The sequence below is a fragment of the Hippocampus zosterae genome, chromosome 8 (genome assembly GCF_025434085.1).
Source record: "Hippocampus zosterae strain Florida chromosome 8, ASM2543408v3, whole genome shotgun sequence".
Taxonomy (NCBI): domain Eukaryota; kingdom Metazoa; phylum Chordata; class Actinopteri; order Syngnathiformes; family Syngnathidae; genus Hippocampus; species Hippocampus zosterae.
In genome coordinates, this window is record NC_067458.1 from 18,672,219 (window position 1) to 18,690,781 (window position 18,563).

The following is an 18,563-nucleotide window of genomic DNA, read 5'->3' on the forward strand; positions in this document are numbered from 1 at the left end:
AAGTGTTCAGAAAGTTGGGGCAGGTTGAGAAGCATACTTGTTTATTATCTTCCCAAGCCCTAAATCGTGGCAGTCGACAACAATTCTGCATCATCACTGATCTGGCCTCTTCCCGCAGATGTTACAGTAAATGCCTTTTAAATGACTGAAGCTGAGAAACCAGACTTTCGTCATTTGAGACAAAAAACTTCTCAACTCCTTTCCCATCAGTGCTCATGTGAAATTACTTCCAACATTTAACTTGAATCTACCACATTCAAAATCCGGTGGAGCATCCAAAGTCCCACACTCTTTCTAACTGAACTTTTGATGCATTAATGGTATCATTCAACGTAATAGATAGCGTTAAGATGGTGTTTAAAAGAAGTTAACGCTGTTAGCTAACCCTCCTGTGCTCATCCACTAATATTATAGAGAGCGTTAAAATGTCGTTTAACAGAAGCTAGCGTTGTTAGCTAACCCTCCTGTGTTCATCCACCAATGTTATAGAGAGCGTTAAAATGGCGATTAACAGAAGCTAGCGTTGTTAGCTAACCCTCCTGTGCTCATCCACCAATGTTATAGAGAGCATTAAAATGGCGTTTAACAGAAGCTAGCATTGTTAGCTAACCCTCCTGTGCTCATCCACCAATGTTATAGAGAGCGTTAAAATGGCGTTTAACAGAAGCTAGCGTTGTTAGCTAACCCTCCTGTGCTCATCCACCAATGTTATAGAGAGCATTAAAATGCCCTTTAACAGAAGCTAGTGTTGTTAGCTAACCCTCCTGTGCTCATCCACCAATGTTATTGAGAGCGTTAAAATGACGTTTAACAGAAGCTAGTGTTGTGAGCTAACCCTCCTGTGCTCATCCACCAATGTTATAGAGAGCGTTAAAATGGCGTTTAACAGAAGCTAGCGTTGTTAGCTAACCCTCCTGTGCTCATCCACCAATGTTATAGAGAGTGTTGAAATGGCGTTTAACAGAAGCTAACACTGTTAGCTAACCCTCATGTGTGCATCCAACAGCATTGCTTTTGGATTTGACATGATAATGAATCCATGCAGTCTCTGGTAGATCTTCACCCAGGTCATAGGTGGAGAAACTGTTTTTCAGTACAGTGACCACTGCATCTAACAAGAAGACTTCCTGTCATCCATCCTTCCTCCCTTCCTTCCTTTAGCGCACGCTTTGATGGCGTTATTCCGAGTGCAGATAAAAAGGTTATCTGAAAGATGCAGCAAAGCTGTTCTCCAGACAAGCGGTCACCTGGTGCCCTCAAAGACTCCAGGAGCTCCGCTGATAAACCGCCAGAAAGCCCCACCACATCTGATACATTATCTCGACTCGATGCTCAACTCACTAGACTCTTGACAGACCATGTTTCCTTCGTGGGAAAACGCACGGGTGATGCCGATACAAACAATCCCGGTTTGTAATGTTACAAGCAGGGCTGAGCAATGAATCAAATTTTCAATTGACATCACAAGGTAGTCGTTGAAATTGAAGTGATCAAGCGACAGATTCGTTTACATTTTTGGTGGAATCTGTAATCTTGTGATTTACTGATTTATGTTTGCGCCACACTTGTTTGGTAGCATTTTGTGAAGCTAGCGGCGCGAACGTTTAAAAGGCAGCAAGTCCTTTCTTTGCTAGAAACATTAGTAAGTCAAGACGCGTTTTACATGTAAATGCCCTAATCCGTTCCAAGCCTCACCCAAAATGTTTTATGAAGCATAAAAATGCATCAAAATATGTTAAAAAAAAAATACATGCTACAATTAGATTATTGCACAATAAATGAGAGTTGTGCATCATGCAAAAAAAAACCCCAACAAAGAATAGAATAAAGAATAAAAATGATGGTCATTTAACTTTTAACTGTGCTCTCAGTGTAAAGAGGGCAATCTTTAGTTGTTATCTGTCAGAAGTGGCTTTTGCCTGGTGTTTTGTAAAGAACCGATCCAAGGACGTTTGCTTTTGTCGGTTTTGAACAATCACACGCACACACATATGCCGTAAGTTTATAACATAAAACAAACACCCAAACTGTATCGCGTATTTTTGTCCATTACATATTCACATGCTGGTATTGTCGCTCAAAAGGGACATCTGTTCAAAGTTTGTTGAAATGAATTTGGTGCAGCAGTGTTGAGGGGGGAAAAAGTGGCACTGGAAGGTCCTTCGGGGCTTTCCTTTACCACCACTGCTATGCAATTTCTCCATTGTTCCCACCTTGTTTCACATTCCCCACGTCTAACTCATCGGCGCTGGCCTACGTCACGCTGTCATGACTCACTGTGGGGTCGCACATGTGAACTGAAGGCAGCCGTGCGCCCGCGCACACACGACTAAACACAAGCTATATATTTTTCCCACAATTTACCAATCATGTAGTTAAATTCGCTTTCTTCCCACCATCACAGAAGCGGTTAGAATTTCAAGTCTGTGATCGTTTCAAGCTATGCTTTTAAGTTAGGCTTGCGATTTGAAGCCAACGCCGGGTTTTCAAGTTTGGGCTTTGGCTCGCCGCACACAGAGCTGTGCAGTGTGCACGGTTCCGCAACCAGTTTGAAAGCAGTGCAAGTAGTTTGGCTGGATGAACCGCGTCGCAATGTCACAGCCACCCCCCCCCCCAAGTCCTCAAAATGTCATGTCGCGTCATGCGCTTTCACATCAAAAACGATGTTCCCAGATATGGAGAGAAATCCAGCAAGGCGCCGCCAAGCCATACTCATACCGTAGCCACATCCTGAACTGGTTGCCAGACATTCACAAATCACACCTCGGGACAATTTTCAAGGGTTCTATTCCGACTGCGGCCTTCCTGTGTGGAGTTCTGTTCTACCCGTGCCTGCGTGGGTTTTCTCTGGGTACTCCGGTTTCCTCCCACATTCTAAAAACATGCATGGCAGGCCGATTGAACGCTCTAAATTGTTCGTAGGTGTGAGTGTGAGCGCGGATGGTTGTGCGTCTCTGTGTGCCCTGCGATTAACTGGCAACCGGTTCAGGGTGTCCCTCGCCTACTGCCCGAAGACAGCTGGGATAGGCTCTGGCACCCCCCGCGACCCTAGTGAGGATCAAGCAGATCAGAAAATGGATGAATGGATGAACAACATTGAGCCAAGGCCTGTGGGAATGTTTTGGTGCGATTGTAAATGGCCTGTCAGGGTATTTGCACATCTGTCGCCGCCTGCTCAGGGTAAAGTCAACAGCTCCGAGGGTCGCTCATGTTGCTCCAACGCCGGCCTGACGTGAGCAAGGACAAACGCCGGTCCCACCGCGGCGCACCGGAAGACACAGAACGCAAAGAATGTCATTCCAACCGCAAGGCTCATATTTGTATTTATCATTCATAGGTCCAATCGTTGCTTAAATAACACCGTTCAACAGAGGAGCAGCGCAATTGTGACTCTTTGATCTGACTGGAAGCAGCTGTGCATGAACCTCCAACTTTCACCCCACTGCCACATTTAGCTTTCCACTTTGTCACTCCAAAAAAGAAACTACGGATCACGCAAGGCAGTTGGAATTACCCTACCATTTCACGTCCACTTTGGTCCTGTCCGAAGGCAAAGGTCTGACCTATCTCATACACTCGAGTGACAAACGCAGCACAGTCATTCGGCACTTGGGAAAGGGAAAAACAAAGATACTGTCCTTCAAATTGGAGAAACATTCACGAGGTTAGAACATTGTTGGCCGGCACACGGGCCATGGACTCCCCCATAAAAGGAAACCAAACACATAAGCTCTCATTTTTCTGTTTAGACTGAGATCAACTCGAGATCGACTCCTTGGACTTTTGGCATCAATAAATAAAACAGTTTTATTTATTGATGCCAAAAGTTCAAGGAGACTTTTATGAAAATGCATTTGTTTGTTTGATTCGGGCCCCCGCAGGAATTTTTGCATTGGTCATATCTGTCTACATCTGCAATATGTTTATTTTTGCGGTTGTACTTTGCGGTGGTGTCGAGCACCGCTGCATCACATTGAGAGCTGTTTCTAATAGTTTGGTTACCGTAGTAACTAAATACAAAAAATAGAGTGCAGTTGTCATTCAACAATATAAAGTCTTGCAATGTGAAACGCTGTGTGTTTCTAAAAGTGTTGCTTAACAGTGAGCTTTAGAATAATAATAATTTGGGTTATTATTTTTAATATTATTATTCATATCGCTGATGTTCATCATGAACATTTCAAAGTCGCGATATATGTTTTACTCCAGTTCTTCTCAGGTGGGGGGTTGCGGGGGGGTCCAGGGTAGCCCATGAAACCCCGTGTTAGAATAAAGTGTACATACACATCCACTACAGTAGGTGGCACTCTCATATATTTTCCTTTTTTTGGTCTTCTTTCATGAAAACAAGGACACAATTTATGCAGACGTGCACTTGGAATGTTACTAAATATTGTATGCTTTGTGATATAATATAAAATTAACAATGTAAACTATTTATATTCACATTAAACTGTACTGTCAAAAACATTTGATATCTTTGGAATTTTAATGTATTGTTATTATTACTATTATTTCCATAAAGGAATATGTAATACTTGATTACTTAAATTTAATATGTAATAATAATTCAATGTTTAATATTTTCCCTATTTAATGTATCATAATGAGTTTTAAAAATGATCAGTTTTGTATATTTACTTGATAGTTTAAAAAATGACTTGACTTCCCCTTTAATTTCTATAGATTTCATGTATTATTGCTCTTTTTATGACACTAAGACAAAGTATTAAAAAAATATTTCCATGTAATATTTTGTGTATATATATATTTTTTTTTTTTTTTTTTTTTTACAGTGTAGGTTGGTGGAAAATTGCCGTCAGGGCACTCGAGTTCCTCTCCAAATGACAAAAGTACACAAAGCATTTTCCAAAAGTCATAAAAGGTTCATATGTTTGATGCTTGCGTTAATGATACACAGTAAGTGATGTCCAATGCTTGATTCCTGGACGTGAACAAAGTGAGCGGCGAGGGAGGAGCTGAAGGCATAAGAACCGCCCCAGCAGCATCAGGCTGAGAGCCCTCCACTGTTTGCCGATGCCGGAGCAAGCAGCAGGACTGAGCACTCCCCCCAAAAACTTCACACAACTTTTCCCACCGTGTACATCTGATTGGACAACAGCTGCTTCTTTTTTCATCTTCATCTATAAACCGGACATGTTGAAACGAGGACAATAAGTCCACAAAGAGCTTTATGGACTAATGACCAATTCAATTCCGGTGAGTATTTCTTCTTTTTGTTTGTTTTGATTGGAAGTTTGCATCTTTTCCTCATCGGCACCACCGGTAATCCTTATTCATTCTTTCTGCTCCATTGAACATGTTTGGGAGTTTTATTAAAGAATTGCATGTCTTGAAAAAGAAAAAGAAGTGCAAAAATAGTCATTAAGAAAACGGTGATGTTCTATTTCCACTCCTCCTGTGCACCGTGAAGTCAACTTTCTTGTTTCTTTATCAGGGGGCAATGCACATTCAATAAACGGAGTTAGTCAAAAGGCGATTTCCCATCTGTAGCGCCTTGACAGACATTAATTAAAAAGTCATCTTAAAATAAACAAACGTGTATGCAGCAGAACAATAAGCAGAAGCAACGTAAGCAAACCCTTTGGGCCAGAAAATTGGACCAACATGCTACTTGGGTCAATGTGACCCAACTATTGGGTTAATTTGTATCCACACACCCCCCAAAAATGGGCTTCTTTGGTAAACAACAACCCAATTTTTGACCCAAATTGTGTTATATTTTGAACCCAGCAGTTTTTAAGAGTTATTGTCTCATAATACAAAACACAACAAATCAAATGGGGATTATTCTTGTTTACATCTTATGACTTACTCCGGAATTTTATTCATCCAAAGTCAATTTTTTATGATCACTAATGAAGTCATGTAAAATTGGATCTGGATGCATTATTATGTGTTGTGTACCGCATGGGATATTTTATGTCAATGCAGGGGGGGCAGAACAAGGTTAAAAAAAAAAAATGAAATGAAAGAATTTTTGAATCCTACCTTTGCATGTGATTGGCAGAGCCTCCAGAGGCGGCTGTTGTAGGATGCCAGTCCCCTCTGAGTCCAGTGCTGTGGCGCCCCCTGTCGCGTGAGTGAAGGAACTGGGTAGTGGTGGTGGAGGGGGTGGCACGAGGCAGCATGGGCACCACGCCGGAAGAAGGCATGAACATGGTGATCGTGGCCCATTACAACAACTCGGGCAAGTGGGAGCGGGTCCGCGGCGCCGGCGCGTGCAAGACGGCCGTGCTGCTGCTCATCTGCGTGCTGATCGTCCTGGAGAACCTGACGGTGCTGCTGGCGCTGTGGAGGAACAAGCGCTTCCACAGCCGCATGTACTTCCTCATCGGCAACCTGGCGCTGTCCGACCTGCTGGCCGGCGTGGCCTACGTGGTCAACATCTTCACCTCGGGGAGCAGGACCTACTTCCTGACGCCGGCTCAGTGGCTGGCCAGGGAGGGGAGCATGTTCGTGGCCCTCAGCGCCTCCACCTTCAGCCTCCTGGCAATCGGGATCGAGCGCCACATGACCATGGTGCGTCTCCGCCCGTGCGAGACGGCCGGCCGCGGACGTCTCCTGGCTCTCCTGGCGGCCTGCTGGCTGGTCTCGGTGCTGCTCAGCGCCCTGCCCAGCCTCGGCTGGAACTGCCTGGACGACCTGGGCTCTTGCTCAACCGTGCTGCCGCTGTACGCCAAAAGTTACGTGGCGTTCTGCATCAGCGTCTTTAGCGCCCTGCTGGTGGCCATCATCATCCTCTACATCCGGATCTATCGCCTCGTGACGTCCAGCGGGCGCAGGGTGAGCAGCCGGCCTTCCGAGTGTTCCCTGGCTTTGCTGAGGACCGTGGTGATCGTTCTCGGGGTGTTCGTGGTGTGTTGGGCGCCCCTCTTCATGCTGCTGCTCCTGGACGTTGGCTGCAGTCCCAACGGGTGCCCCGTTCTGTACGAGGTGGACTGGTTCATCGCCCTGGCTGTGCTCAACTCGGCCCTCAACCCTCTCATCTACACGCTGTCCAGCAGGGAGATGAGGGCGGCCTTTTTCCGCCTGCTGTGCTGCTGCCAGAGTGGAATGGAGTCCACCGGGATGCCCGCGGCGGGGAACCCCAACCTTGGCACGGCGGGGCCCACTGCCGAGAACAGCAAGAGCAGCATGGGGGGCGGCGGGGGGCTGGGGAAAACCACCTTGAACAGAGGGGTCAACTCGGACGAGAAGCACGGAGATCCCGCCGCCACCGCTCTGCCTCACCCGGCGGGACCCGCCGAGTTGCTGTCGGCCGTGTTGGTGAAGGCGGGGGCCCTCAGCAAGTTCTGACACGAAGCACCTAGAAAGCCATAACATTAGGCACACCCGCGCCGCCTAATGCGATGTTTTTCAAACTTGATGAAGGCACATATTTTAAAGGTGACAAAGAGACCAGGCACACAAAAAGTAAACGGACGGGAAACCCTTTTGGACCAAGCCTGACCGCAAATCGTGAAAAACCACAAGCAATTGATGGCAACATTTTTTAAAAAAATGTTTCACAATCATCTGTTCATTGAGCTTACAATTTGGGGGAAATGATAAACCTCTAAAAATAAAAGTAACCCAATTGTTAAGAGATGGGGTGTTCCTAATGTTTTGGCTGCCACACAGTGTAGCTTTAAGGGTTAGAGTGCACTATGGTCACTGTTCTAAGGATGACAACACAAGAAATGAATGCTAATGCTAATGCTAATGAAAGCCACTATGTTGTACAAATGTAAAGTGAACATGATTTTTTTTTGTATTTAGATAGTTTTGTGTTTCCGACCTACGTTGTGGCAGTTGTTTTTTTGGTTTGTTTTTTTATGTAGAAGCTACTTGGCCACTTTTTGTTTGTTGTTTGTTTTGTTTTGCATGTGCTACAACACCGACATGTGCTACCCCACACACACACACACACAACTTGACTAGTATTTATTTTCTGTGAAAACATTTTGTCGCTTAATACACTCACCTGAGGTAGATTTTGTGCTCTGTGTGCATAAAAGCCGTCATGGTACTGGGACTGTATGCTGTTCAATCGGGACAATTTGAGAAAAGAAGACGAAAGAAAGGGAGAATTATTTTTTTTTTTTTAAGAGGAAATGAGGCTGCCGCTGTTGTGCCTTTACCACTACTGGTGCAAAACCCCCATTTGTCCTGATGGTGGCGTCAGAGCAGCACTTCTCAATCGTCATTTACCTTAGAAACCACTCAGACATCAAAACTAACCACTAGTAGTGATGAGCAGTGTTGGATGGGAGCGATTTCAAAGTGGTAGTCTGGTTCCATTATAGAGTGAATAAAATATAAATTCTATTTGGTGTTGGTCAGATGTGAATGTGTCGTGTGTGCGTGCGAGTGCGGTAATAGAAAACCATATGTTGATTCTTTGCACAAATATATTTATCTAGTCGTGTGTTAGTATCACACATTTTTTTTAAAATGTGCTCAAGTTCTAACGCGAAAGAAGTGCCATTTAGGCAAAAAAATATATATAATAATTGTTGCACACCTACTCGCCCACTGCCTATGTCGCCATCGTTTGAAGTAGAAGTTATATATATCGTGAGCTAAACTTCAAGATATTTACTGTCACTCTCAAATAAAGCCAAACTGAACAGAAAACAAAGTTGATCGCATGTGTCTTGAAAACCACCGCATACTGTAGCTTAGCCTTGCGATCTACTAGTTTAATACGAACGCTAACAAATAGCATTCACAGTGCTACCTCTACTTACGAAATTAATTGGTTCTGGAAGAAATAGAGACGCGTTTTCCATGTAAATGCCCTAATCCGTTCCAAGCCATCCCAAAATACACACGTTTTCTAAAGCAAAAAAATGCATCAAAATATGTAACAAATTTGTTATAATCACATTTTGTATGAAGAAACGTTCGAAAGTAGAGGTACCGCTGTACTTTGCAGTGATTTAATCCTTTAGGTAACGGCTTGAAAACAAACGTTGCAGCAAGAAAATATACTATCACACCATAACAATACTGACATTGTTATCCTTTGTATAAAATGACTAATATTAGTGCCGTACTGATGAGCAATTTTGGTAGTATTATGAATCCCACTTGAGTTCAAGCCGGGACAGGCTAACCATTTTAAAGGAATTTTGTAGTGGTTAAACTTTGGACTTGTCTGGGGGTTTTTAACTCTTCTCATCTTTTTATTTATTTATTTTTTGCAGTTGTCGGGGTTAGTCGTGCAAATGGTTGCCAATTATTTATTCGCAAAGGACTTGATTATCCATAGCACAGGCGTCACTGCCATCAGACAGAACCTGACATAGTGGCATTTCACGCTCACCTCACAGAGATTAGTCCTTGTTCCGCGTCTTAAATTGTAATGTACAAAGACAGCAGGGGTACGAAAAGCGCAACCTTCTCCGGGAAAAAAAAGGTCATCGACTGTTCGCTTGCCGTCACGAATGCTTGAGTGTTTCTTCCCCACGTTAGCCCGGGACGGGCACGGCCTTTTGCCATTTGGAAATGGAGAAAATGTTAATGCACAGGGAGATTTGCTTGCACAGTAATCTTGTGTCAGAGTGTCACGGATACGATTGGATGTCACGGTGGGGTTTTTTGTATGTTGGCACTTATATAAAAAGTCTACACACCCCTGTTCAAATGCCTGGTTTAAATGGTATCAAAAATGAGACCAAGATAAAATATTCCAAAATGTTATTTACCATTAATGTAACCTAATTGCTGCACACTGCATCTGAATTTTGTTTTCTTTGTCATGACTTACGTCCTTCTCTATAGCTGCAACTAAACGCTCACAAATGTCCTGCCCACGCCCCCGAAGTGGGTCAGTCTTAGAAATCATGTTAACTAAATAAATAGTTGGCGGTTCTCCGGGAGTGTTTCGACATGGCGGATTTGTGTCATTCTCAATGTGCAATTAGCATTTGCATATGACTGATGTGAACACGACAAGAGGACAAAAGGATAAACCCGCCCCCCGCTCTGTGGACGATTTGCAGGATTTGCGTTTGTGAAATCCGCATCCATGCATGTCTACATGAGTGTGCGTTAAGTGATTTTGTTTTTTGGGTGTGTGTGCCCTCTCAATCTCCTGAAAGTGAAGACCGACGTAGACTGCTAATTTTTCGGGCTGTTTTGTAGGTTATTATTTGACCCAGGCTTCTGGGGTGAAATGAATAATAATAATAATAATAATACATTTTATTTATAAGCGCCTTTCAAGACACCCAAGGACACTACCCAAAAAGTTCACTAAAGTCATCCTTGGTTAAGGACGAGAAATGAAGGCAAATGAAGGCAAATAAGAAGCTAATTAAGAAAAAAAATACATGTAACTTTTCTTGATCTTGGATGTCAGACAACACCAGGACAATTATTTTGTTCAACAACAGACAATTCCAACTCTAAAATTAAGACTTGAAAAGCTACCGAACATGCAAATTACTTTGCAGAGAGATTCTAATCCAGAACCTCTTGAGGCACACATGCTAACCACTGTAAACAACCCCCGTACACATTTTGTGCCTAAACCTATTCAACTAGCAAAGACGCAATCCAACGCTCGCCTTACATGATTTCTACTCAGTGGAGGTAATGCTTGAGTGGCTCGATTCACAGCATGGGACCTGCTGAATGTCTTTCGATGAAGTGAAACTCTGACAAATTCTTCCTTAAAATAACCCCCCCCATCCTCCAAATCCCTCAAAACAGCAGCTGCTTTCTGTGCAAACCATTTCTGATTGCAATCTTCCGGCAAGGCATGCATGAACAGACACACGCACAGTAACAGACACACACATGCACACAAGACACGCACACACGGCTAATGTGACCTCCACACTTTGTCCTCCAGGCCCCCTGCCACAAGTGCAGGGTTTAGCGCGTCTCAGTTGAGGGATGAGTGAGGGGGAGCGTGACAACCTTTTTCGACAGACATGCGTGTGCAGTCTCTCACTTGTGGTGCTGAACACGTTCCGTGTGTATATATAAATACAGTTGCAAGAACAAGAATGTGAACCATTTGCAATGACCTAGATCAGGGGTGCCAAACTCATTTTTGTCGCGGGCCACATTTTAATTCCCGTTTTCCTTGGAGGGCCGTTATGAGTGAAACCATATAAAAAAAAGTCAAGAATAATGTTTTATTCACCTATTGCTTAAGTTACTGTAATGAGATATTTTGTTTCATGAAAATGTGGACAGTATCACTCTTATTTATAACAAATGAGAATTGGACATTTTGGTCAAGATTTTAGCAAGAATCATGAAAGTTGCCATCTTTGATGTGCTTTTGCGGGCCATATAAAATGATGTGGCGGGCCAGATCTGGCCCCCGGGCCTCGTGTTTGACACCGTGTGACCGAGATGTCTGCGTAAACTGGTCATAAAATGTGATCCGATCTTGGTCTCAATCAGAGCAACAGACAAACTAATACCAACACTTCTTGCTGAAGCTAATACCACACAACAAATTACTGTTTTGGTTTTCATGTTGTTGTTTTTTTACTGAGCACAAGATGGAATTCTATTTATTTATTTTTTTGAAGCATCTTTAACCAACACCTCCAATCCCATCATCTTGGAACCATTGTTGTCAGTTACCATGAAAAATTAATTGGACGATAAACATAAAACAGTGATTCTTGAACAATTCCAAAAGTAAACAAGTAACATTACACATTGATTTGTTACTTACTGTTGCATATATGTTAGTTGCTCCATGTACATCACTTTGTATGCAGCAATGGCTGTTTGAAAGTGCTCTATAAATACAGTTGAGTTGAGTTACATAAAGGCACATGAACCATGTCATATCCATGTTATCTGACAACTTTAAGGTGGAGGCAATAAACAAATTATGAGCCCTATGCGTGGACATAAACCATAGCACTTGCTAAGCTATCGTAATACTGAATTTAGCATAGCATGCTAACTTAGCAAGTCCCACTCAAACAAGAACAAAATAGTTTTACTTTGAAAGCATAAAGTCTGACGGGATGTCACATCAACCCAACTTGGCAGACCGGGAGACTAATAAGAGTGTCCACATTAAAGCGGTATCATCTTCATAACCGAACATCCTATAAAAGTGTCCACTGTGAACAAAAACAAATTTGACACCACTGAGCTATAACCAAAGATTGCTTTTCATTAAAAACACTGAGTGAATGAGTCATTTCCACGAGCAATCTCTAGATACATAATTCAGAGTACATTTGAATATTCAGGTCTGTGCACATTCTGCCGAAGCCGACTGTGATAGATGAACAGCTGCCACCGCCGCCTCATGATTGATATCCACCACCACACCTGACATTTTACGCGTCCGCACATACAATGTCACGACGGCTGCATGTGAACACAGTCTCGCAGTCCTTTTGAAAGGAAGGCGATACTGGCATCGGTGTATGTGACAAAATGGAGCTTTTGGTTCAATTGGCAACAAGGAGTTGCAAACGACAGCTGGAAGGCGAGTGGGCACCATTCAATCTTTTCATTTTAAATTATCAACTGAAAATAACAAAATGACAAAGTCCACAAGCGGACCGTTTAGGGTAAATAACAGTCGTTCATTGCAGAGGATAAAGAAAATACGCCTGCGAGTAACATTGCATAATCTCTCCATCATTGTTCCACCGTTTCTACTGAAATAGCTGTAACTTAAAGGGATACAACGCAACAACGCTGATGCGCTTTGTTAGCATTAAGCTAAACGGAGGTTCACAACACACTTGGAAATGGAAAGAACGGATGATCGGGGATTCGTGCAATTGAAGTGAGGAGGATATTTGTTTGAGTCCGACATGCTGTGCTGCCACTGTCGTTACATTACAAATCCTTCCCCAGGGAGCCTTGCTGGAAAAATGGGACCATAGTAACACCCCCTGCCATCCTCAATGTCAATGTCGATCTCACCAGACACTCAAGATTTTTTTCTTTTGTCACAGTACCCCCACCCCGCCCTCCCCACCTCTTCCCAACAGAGAGTGATCCGGCTCGCCTCGTCTCTCCGTCACGCGGGTAATCAGCCTCCGCTATTTCATTTGGCTCCGTAATGAAAGCAATCCCAGCGCTTTTCACTCTGCCGTGGAGCCCAAATAATGAGAGTTGCACCCCCCTACAACACCCCACCACCAACACCCCAACTGTGCTGTTAATGGATGGAGGAGAGCAAATGTGTGTGTGTGTGTGTGCCTGAAACACACAATCCTCACAAGTGCTCTGCTTCTTTCTTTCTGTCCTGTGAAGGTTTTATTGGAAAAAAAAATGTAACCAGCGCATCCTTTTAGTCTTCAATTAACATTGTGGGTACCAAGACAAGCGAGGGACTCATTAGTTGCGTGTTACTTTCCTGTCTCATGAAAATAAGCCACTGCTGGCCACGCTCCTTCACCCCCATTGCTACTTGCTATCTGTAATCTGTCTATATTGCTTTCCACATTTATTAAGTGCAAATGCCATTTGGTTGGTTTAGTGACAGACTACTGCTCGTGTAGAATGCTAATGAACATATTTGTTTGCCCAAGTGTGAATATCATGTCGTTTGTGCATTCCATTTTCTGTATGCTCAAAGACATTTCTGACATAAGGAGTTCACAAAAAGTATACATGGTTGTTTAATTTCACCTTTGATGGGTGGGCAGGCTCGAGACCCCAATCTGCGTCTACAAGCAATTGACAAGTCATTTTTCGATATGTCCCCTATGTGCTTTTTTTTTTTTTGCGCCAGAAAGCATCAACCAAGAATCTGTTTTGCGAGTTAAAAAAAAAAAATCCAGATGGCCAGAATTTAGTCAAATACGACTGAGCTAAATCACCTGGCGGGCGGACAATCAGCAATCAAGCGCGCGTGTGTGTGTGTGTGTGGGGGGGGGGGGGGGTGAAAGGGAAGACGCTTCCAAGTGTTTCCTGATTAGCCTGCAGCCTGCAAACATGGCGCTAAAAGTCAGTGGAGAGAGACGCTTCTCTCAGAAAAAGCCAAAATTATTGGCAACAAAGGGCCTCGAGGCGTAAGTGGGATTTTGCATGAAAAGTCTTTGAAACTCAGAATACTAACGTGACTTTTTAAAGGAGAAGTCGACCCCCGAACTTTCTTGACAGTATTATGTTCTATGTACCTCCACTCGTGTAAAAACGGCATTCTGATTCACATTGTGTTGGTGGAATACGAGTTCAGCAGCAAAATTAAAAATCACTTTTTCGCCATGTTAGAGGGCGGCCATTTTGTCAATGTCTGTCAACTGAAAATGGCATCACAGTTGCCCAGGTAACAAGCAATCACAGCTCACCTTCAGAAAACAGGTGAATTGGTTGAATATCAAAGAGTGAATATACTACATCCCCTTTAAATTATTAATAGAGGCAATTTTAAACATTTGGGGGAAGTATCAATTATTTGTGATTTATTTTTGCTGCGGTTGGGTCCCTTTTCTCTGTGAATAGAAGGAGGTTACTGGATGTGTGGATTTGTGGACAACATACATTTATTGATCAATGACTGATAATGTTGAAAAGAAATAACCTCTAAACATCAGTAATAAAGAAAAAAAATAACACATTCATCGTCTTCCATCGTTCCATTTATTGATCCTAGTAGAAATGTGAAAAACCTGACAAGAGGAATATTGAACCAGTGTTACTGAAGTTGTTTTTTTGGGTGGGGGGGGGGGGGTGAACAGCAGTAATTGAATCTCCACCTTTGGCAAAATCTCCTGTGCGAACAGAACCTCAGCATCTCTCAACTTTTCCCAAGGTGCCACTGACTTCCTCAGGTGTGACGGATGTGTGGCCAAGAAGGAAAAAAAAAGAAATGAGAATTTCTGCTTTCCTGAAGTCCGCCGACCTTGGTTCAGCACAGATATGTCAGACAGAGAGGGAGGGAGCGGAGTTCAGCTATTGCCTTCTCTGCGAATCAATCCCCTTGGATGTTAGCGACACTTGGCACAAGTAGTACAACGGTGAAAAGGTCCAGTCCAAAAATAACCGGGACGAATGAGTTTGAAGTTTCTCAACAAAAAAAAAACTTTTCACAGTCAAAGTGTCTGCACCAGCACGGGAAAGAGCAGCGACAGGTGCTCGGCACCACGGATGGGGAGCTTGTGCGTGGTGTAGAAGTGCACCAATTCAGGGATGGAGTCGAACGGCGGGCTGTTGTGTCCCAGCACGTACTTGCCGTCTTTGCACTGCGTGAACTTGATGTGCATGAAACCCTGGCAGCTCCTGGGACCAAAACAACAAGCTCAAGTTACGACAAGGGGGGGCGAGGGAGACACGGCGAAAGGAGGCGGGTTGGGAGTCATGCAGCCTCTGTGGATTTAGGGAGGGAGCAACTATTAGGATGGATGAGGATTAGCACATGCGGATGCAGCAAGAGAAAGGGAAAGCGCTGGACTGTGAAGGTGGGTGAGCAAGATGCAGTTCCCTGGCAAGCATGTCCGAATTCCACTTTCAAGATCTTGTGGACAGGAAAATACAGTTTGCTGTATAAAAAAAGCAAACTAATTGTTCATCTGTTTTATTGTCATACTTGAATTGTTTCATCAAACCCATGCTTCAGGTCCCTGGAATTAACACCCCACCCTCCAAAAAAAAATGCTCCACAAAATTAGAAAGTTACTCCTAAAATGAAGTTGCTGATTTGCAAAACTTCTCCGCAAAGAAACAAAATATTTTGAGCCTTGAGAGGCAGAACGTCTTCCAAGACAAGATCAATGCAATGCCCGAGATGAATTTATTTCTCTTCATCTCATAGTGGTCTATAAAATAAAATAAAAAAAATGTTTATTTGTCTCACAATGGAGAGATTCCCAATTTACAGCAACAAAGTTATGTAAGGAATCAAGCAGAAGAACAAAAAGTTATACGTCTGTTTAGGATTGTTTTGCCTTTACAACATTTCTAGCCTGATTGGCAAGGCTCCTGTTTATATTCTTCTCTTCTTGTAAAGCTCGAAGGCAAAGCGCACGACGGCACGGAGCACAAGTAATCAAAGCTCCAGTATTCTACACTTAAATTACCATAATTGATGTGCCAGCGGCCTTCAAAACATCACCTATGAACCAATCAGGCGTGGGTCAGCGAAACTTGAGCTTTACTGCTGATTATCCACTCAAATCCTGACAGACTCTTAGCCATCTGCATTCCATACCCGCATCAATGCTGTTGTCGGCCCTCTCAGCAGGAGACAAAATACGTGTGTGAGGATTTAAAAAAAATAAAAAAATAAAATGCCAGACGGACTCCTCATTCTATCATTGTCTACACAAAGTGTCGCTTCTCGGGAGGGGAATGTTTGCGTCAAATCTGAAACTCTGTGAGCAGTCACAACAGTCTGAGGAAGACTAAACAGAACCGAGGTGATGCTTGTGTAATTTACATTCGTTTTTGTAGCCTCATTCTACATGAAAACCTCAAAATTAGCTGTGATTTTGACATGATTAAAGTCTTGAGAATATATTGAGAACACATTTACAAAGTCACTTGAACAAGTGTCACCCCTTGCCTCACTCTGCAGAAGCCATCCGGCGTGACATCGTCTCAACATTGAAAGTCCAACCGTTTCCGGGACATACTGTATTTGAGTAAATCAGTTTTGCGCAAAAATGATCGCTGTAATGCTTTTGTCAACTCAACATTTTATTTATTGCATCACATCGTTGCTCTGCGACCTTTGAAGGAGAGTTTGGGAAGATTACGTAATCACAGATGGGTTAGCATGACCACAGTTGGTGTTAAAAAAAAAACAAACTTTTTTTTAGCAGATTAAATTAGAGATTGAACATTATTTTTGGGGTGGTGGTGGTGTTGATGGGATAATACCAACTGCGGTGTCCGGTAAATCAAGCAAGATGCATTTTTTTAGCTCCTGAAATTCAGTGATTTTGCAGATGTGAGGAATCTACTTGTCAGCGATGATCTAGACACATTTTGAAACATTTTTGTTTGGAGTTGTGCTTTGAGATTTTTCTATTGTAAAATAGGTGCCTTTGCTCATTTACGTTTTGAGACCGTAAACACGAGGTTACACTTTAGTGAAATCCTCATAAATGTTCATGGAACTCACTACACAAATCAAGATCATAATGTTGGAGGTTGAATTTAATTAAAACGCCGCAGTGTCCCGAGACTCCGTATCCGCTAACATCGGTTCTTCGAGACACCACGCAAGCAAAACGCAGAACCAGATTTGCAACCTCATTGTTTGACCAACAGGAATTGTGCAAAAAAATGTGTGAGTAATCCTCAAACTTGCTCGCGTGCAACATCACCCCTCCCCCTCCCCCAAACACACGCGCGCACATACTCCCATCTCTCTTGCAAGTTGACTCCCTTCTTGTGCGGCTCCCAGAAGGTGATTCATATTCATTAGTGATTATGGCGAGGATGATGTGTGCACTGAAGTGTTCTCTACCTGCCTGATTACCACTTAGGGGGAGGCCCTTTGAGACCAAAGAAGGAGGCTACCGTGGGAGGAGAGGGTGGGGTGAGGTGTGGTGGTGGAGTGGGGGGGGGGGGGTGTCAAGGACGGAGGCGTGATGGGAGGCCACGGCGATGGATGATGGTCGTAATTACAAGGGAGAGATTTGACCGGATAAGCATTATAGCAGCCTGCAAATGAGTAGCGGAGGAGGAAGCATCAGTGCGGCAGTGATACTAAGTTTAGCTGATGGATGAAAGGAGGAGGGTAGAGACAGATGAGGGGGTGGGGGGGTGGAAGAGTGTGTGTGTGTGTGTGTGTGTACACGTGTCGTTGATTGCGGTTCAGGTGGGCTCACACACACTTTGCAGCATTGGAAAGCCCCCGATTAGTAAAGGCAAACGTGATCAAGAGCCACAGTTGATTTTCCAAACAGATGGGATTGGTCATTTGTAGATGAGATTTAAAAAACAAAAACAAAAAAACCAGAATACATTATTTAATGCGCGTTTATAAAAGTTCATGTTAATACTTCATAATAAATTAATAAGGGCGGCCCGGTGGTTAGCACGTCGGCTTCACAGTGCAGAGGTACCGGGTTCGATTCCAGCTCCGGCCTCCCTGTGTGGAGTTTGCATGTTCTCCCCGGGCCTGCGTGGGTTTTCTCCGGGTGCTCCGGTTTCCTCCCACATTCCAAACACATGCGTGGCAGGCTGATTGAACACTCTAAATTGTCCCTAGGTGTGAGTGTGAGTGCGAATGGTTGTTTGTTTCTGTGTGCCCTACGATTGGCTGGCAACCAATTCAGGGTGTCCCCCGCCTACTGCCCGTAGACAGCTGGGATAGGCTCCAGCACCCCCCGCGACCCTAGTGAGGATCAAGCGGCTCAGAAGATGAATGAATGAACGAATGAATAAATTAATAAGTTGCTGTCTGTTTACTTTTTTTTTTAAGTTGAGTGTTTATATTTGATCCTAATGATTCAATGAATTAATTATTTATCAATTATAAGTTTTTTAACTTATTGCACAATTAATTAAATGTAATGTTTTACTTGACTGAAATTGTTATTGTATTTAATATTGTTCATTTTTATCATATGATAAAAATGTGACCTGGTGAGTGTTTATGTTTG

At 43.4% G+C, this 18,563-nt stretch overlaps 2 protein-coding genes across 7 annotated transcripts in view; one reads left to right on the plus strand and one right to left on the minus strand.

Annotated features, from left to right (window-relative positions):
- The first annotated feature begins 4,912 nt into the window (after nt 1–4,912).
- s1pr3a (sphingosine-1-phosphate receptor 3a) lies at nt 4,913–8,331 on the plus strand. Its single transcript, XM_052074839.1, has 2 exons — nt 4,913–5,220; nt 6,032–8,331. Exon 2 carries the CDS (start codon nt 6,151–6,153, stop codon nt 7,318–7,320), a length of 1,170 nt encoding a protein of 389 aa, XP_051930799.1. The 5' UTR covers nt 4,913–5,220; nt 6,032–6,150; the 3' UTR covers nt 7,321–8,331.
- A 6,242-nt stretch (nt 8,332–14,573) lies between these two features.
- shdb (Src homology 2 domain containing transforming protein D, b) overlaps nt 14,574–18,563 on the minus strand; it is a 43,521-nt gene continuing 39,531 nt past the window's right edge. For all 6 annotated transcript variants that reach the window (XM_052074797.1, XM_052074798.1, XM_052074796.1 and 3 more), the window contains one exon: nt 14,574–15,231. In XM_052074797.1, the coding sequence (XP_051930757.1) occupies nt 15,045–15,231 (187 nt within the window). In that variant the 3' untranslated portion in view covers nt 14,574–15,044. The remainder of the gene's footprint in view (nt 15,232–18,563) is intronic.

Excerpts from the sequence above, each read along its gene's own strand:
- s1pr3a (XM_052074839.1), top strand. The coding sequence starts at position 6,151 with ATGGGCACCACGCCGGAAGAAGGCATGAACATGGTGATCGTGGCCCAT.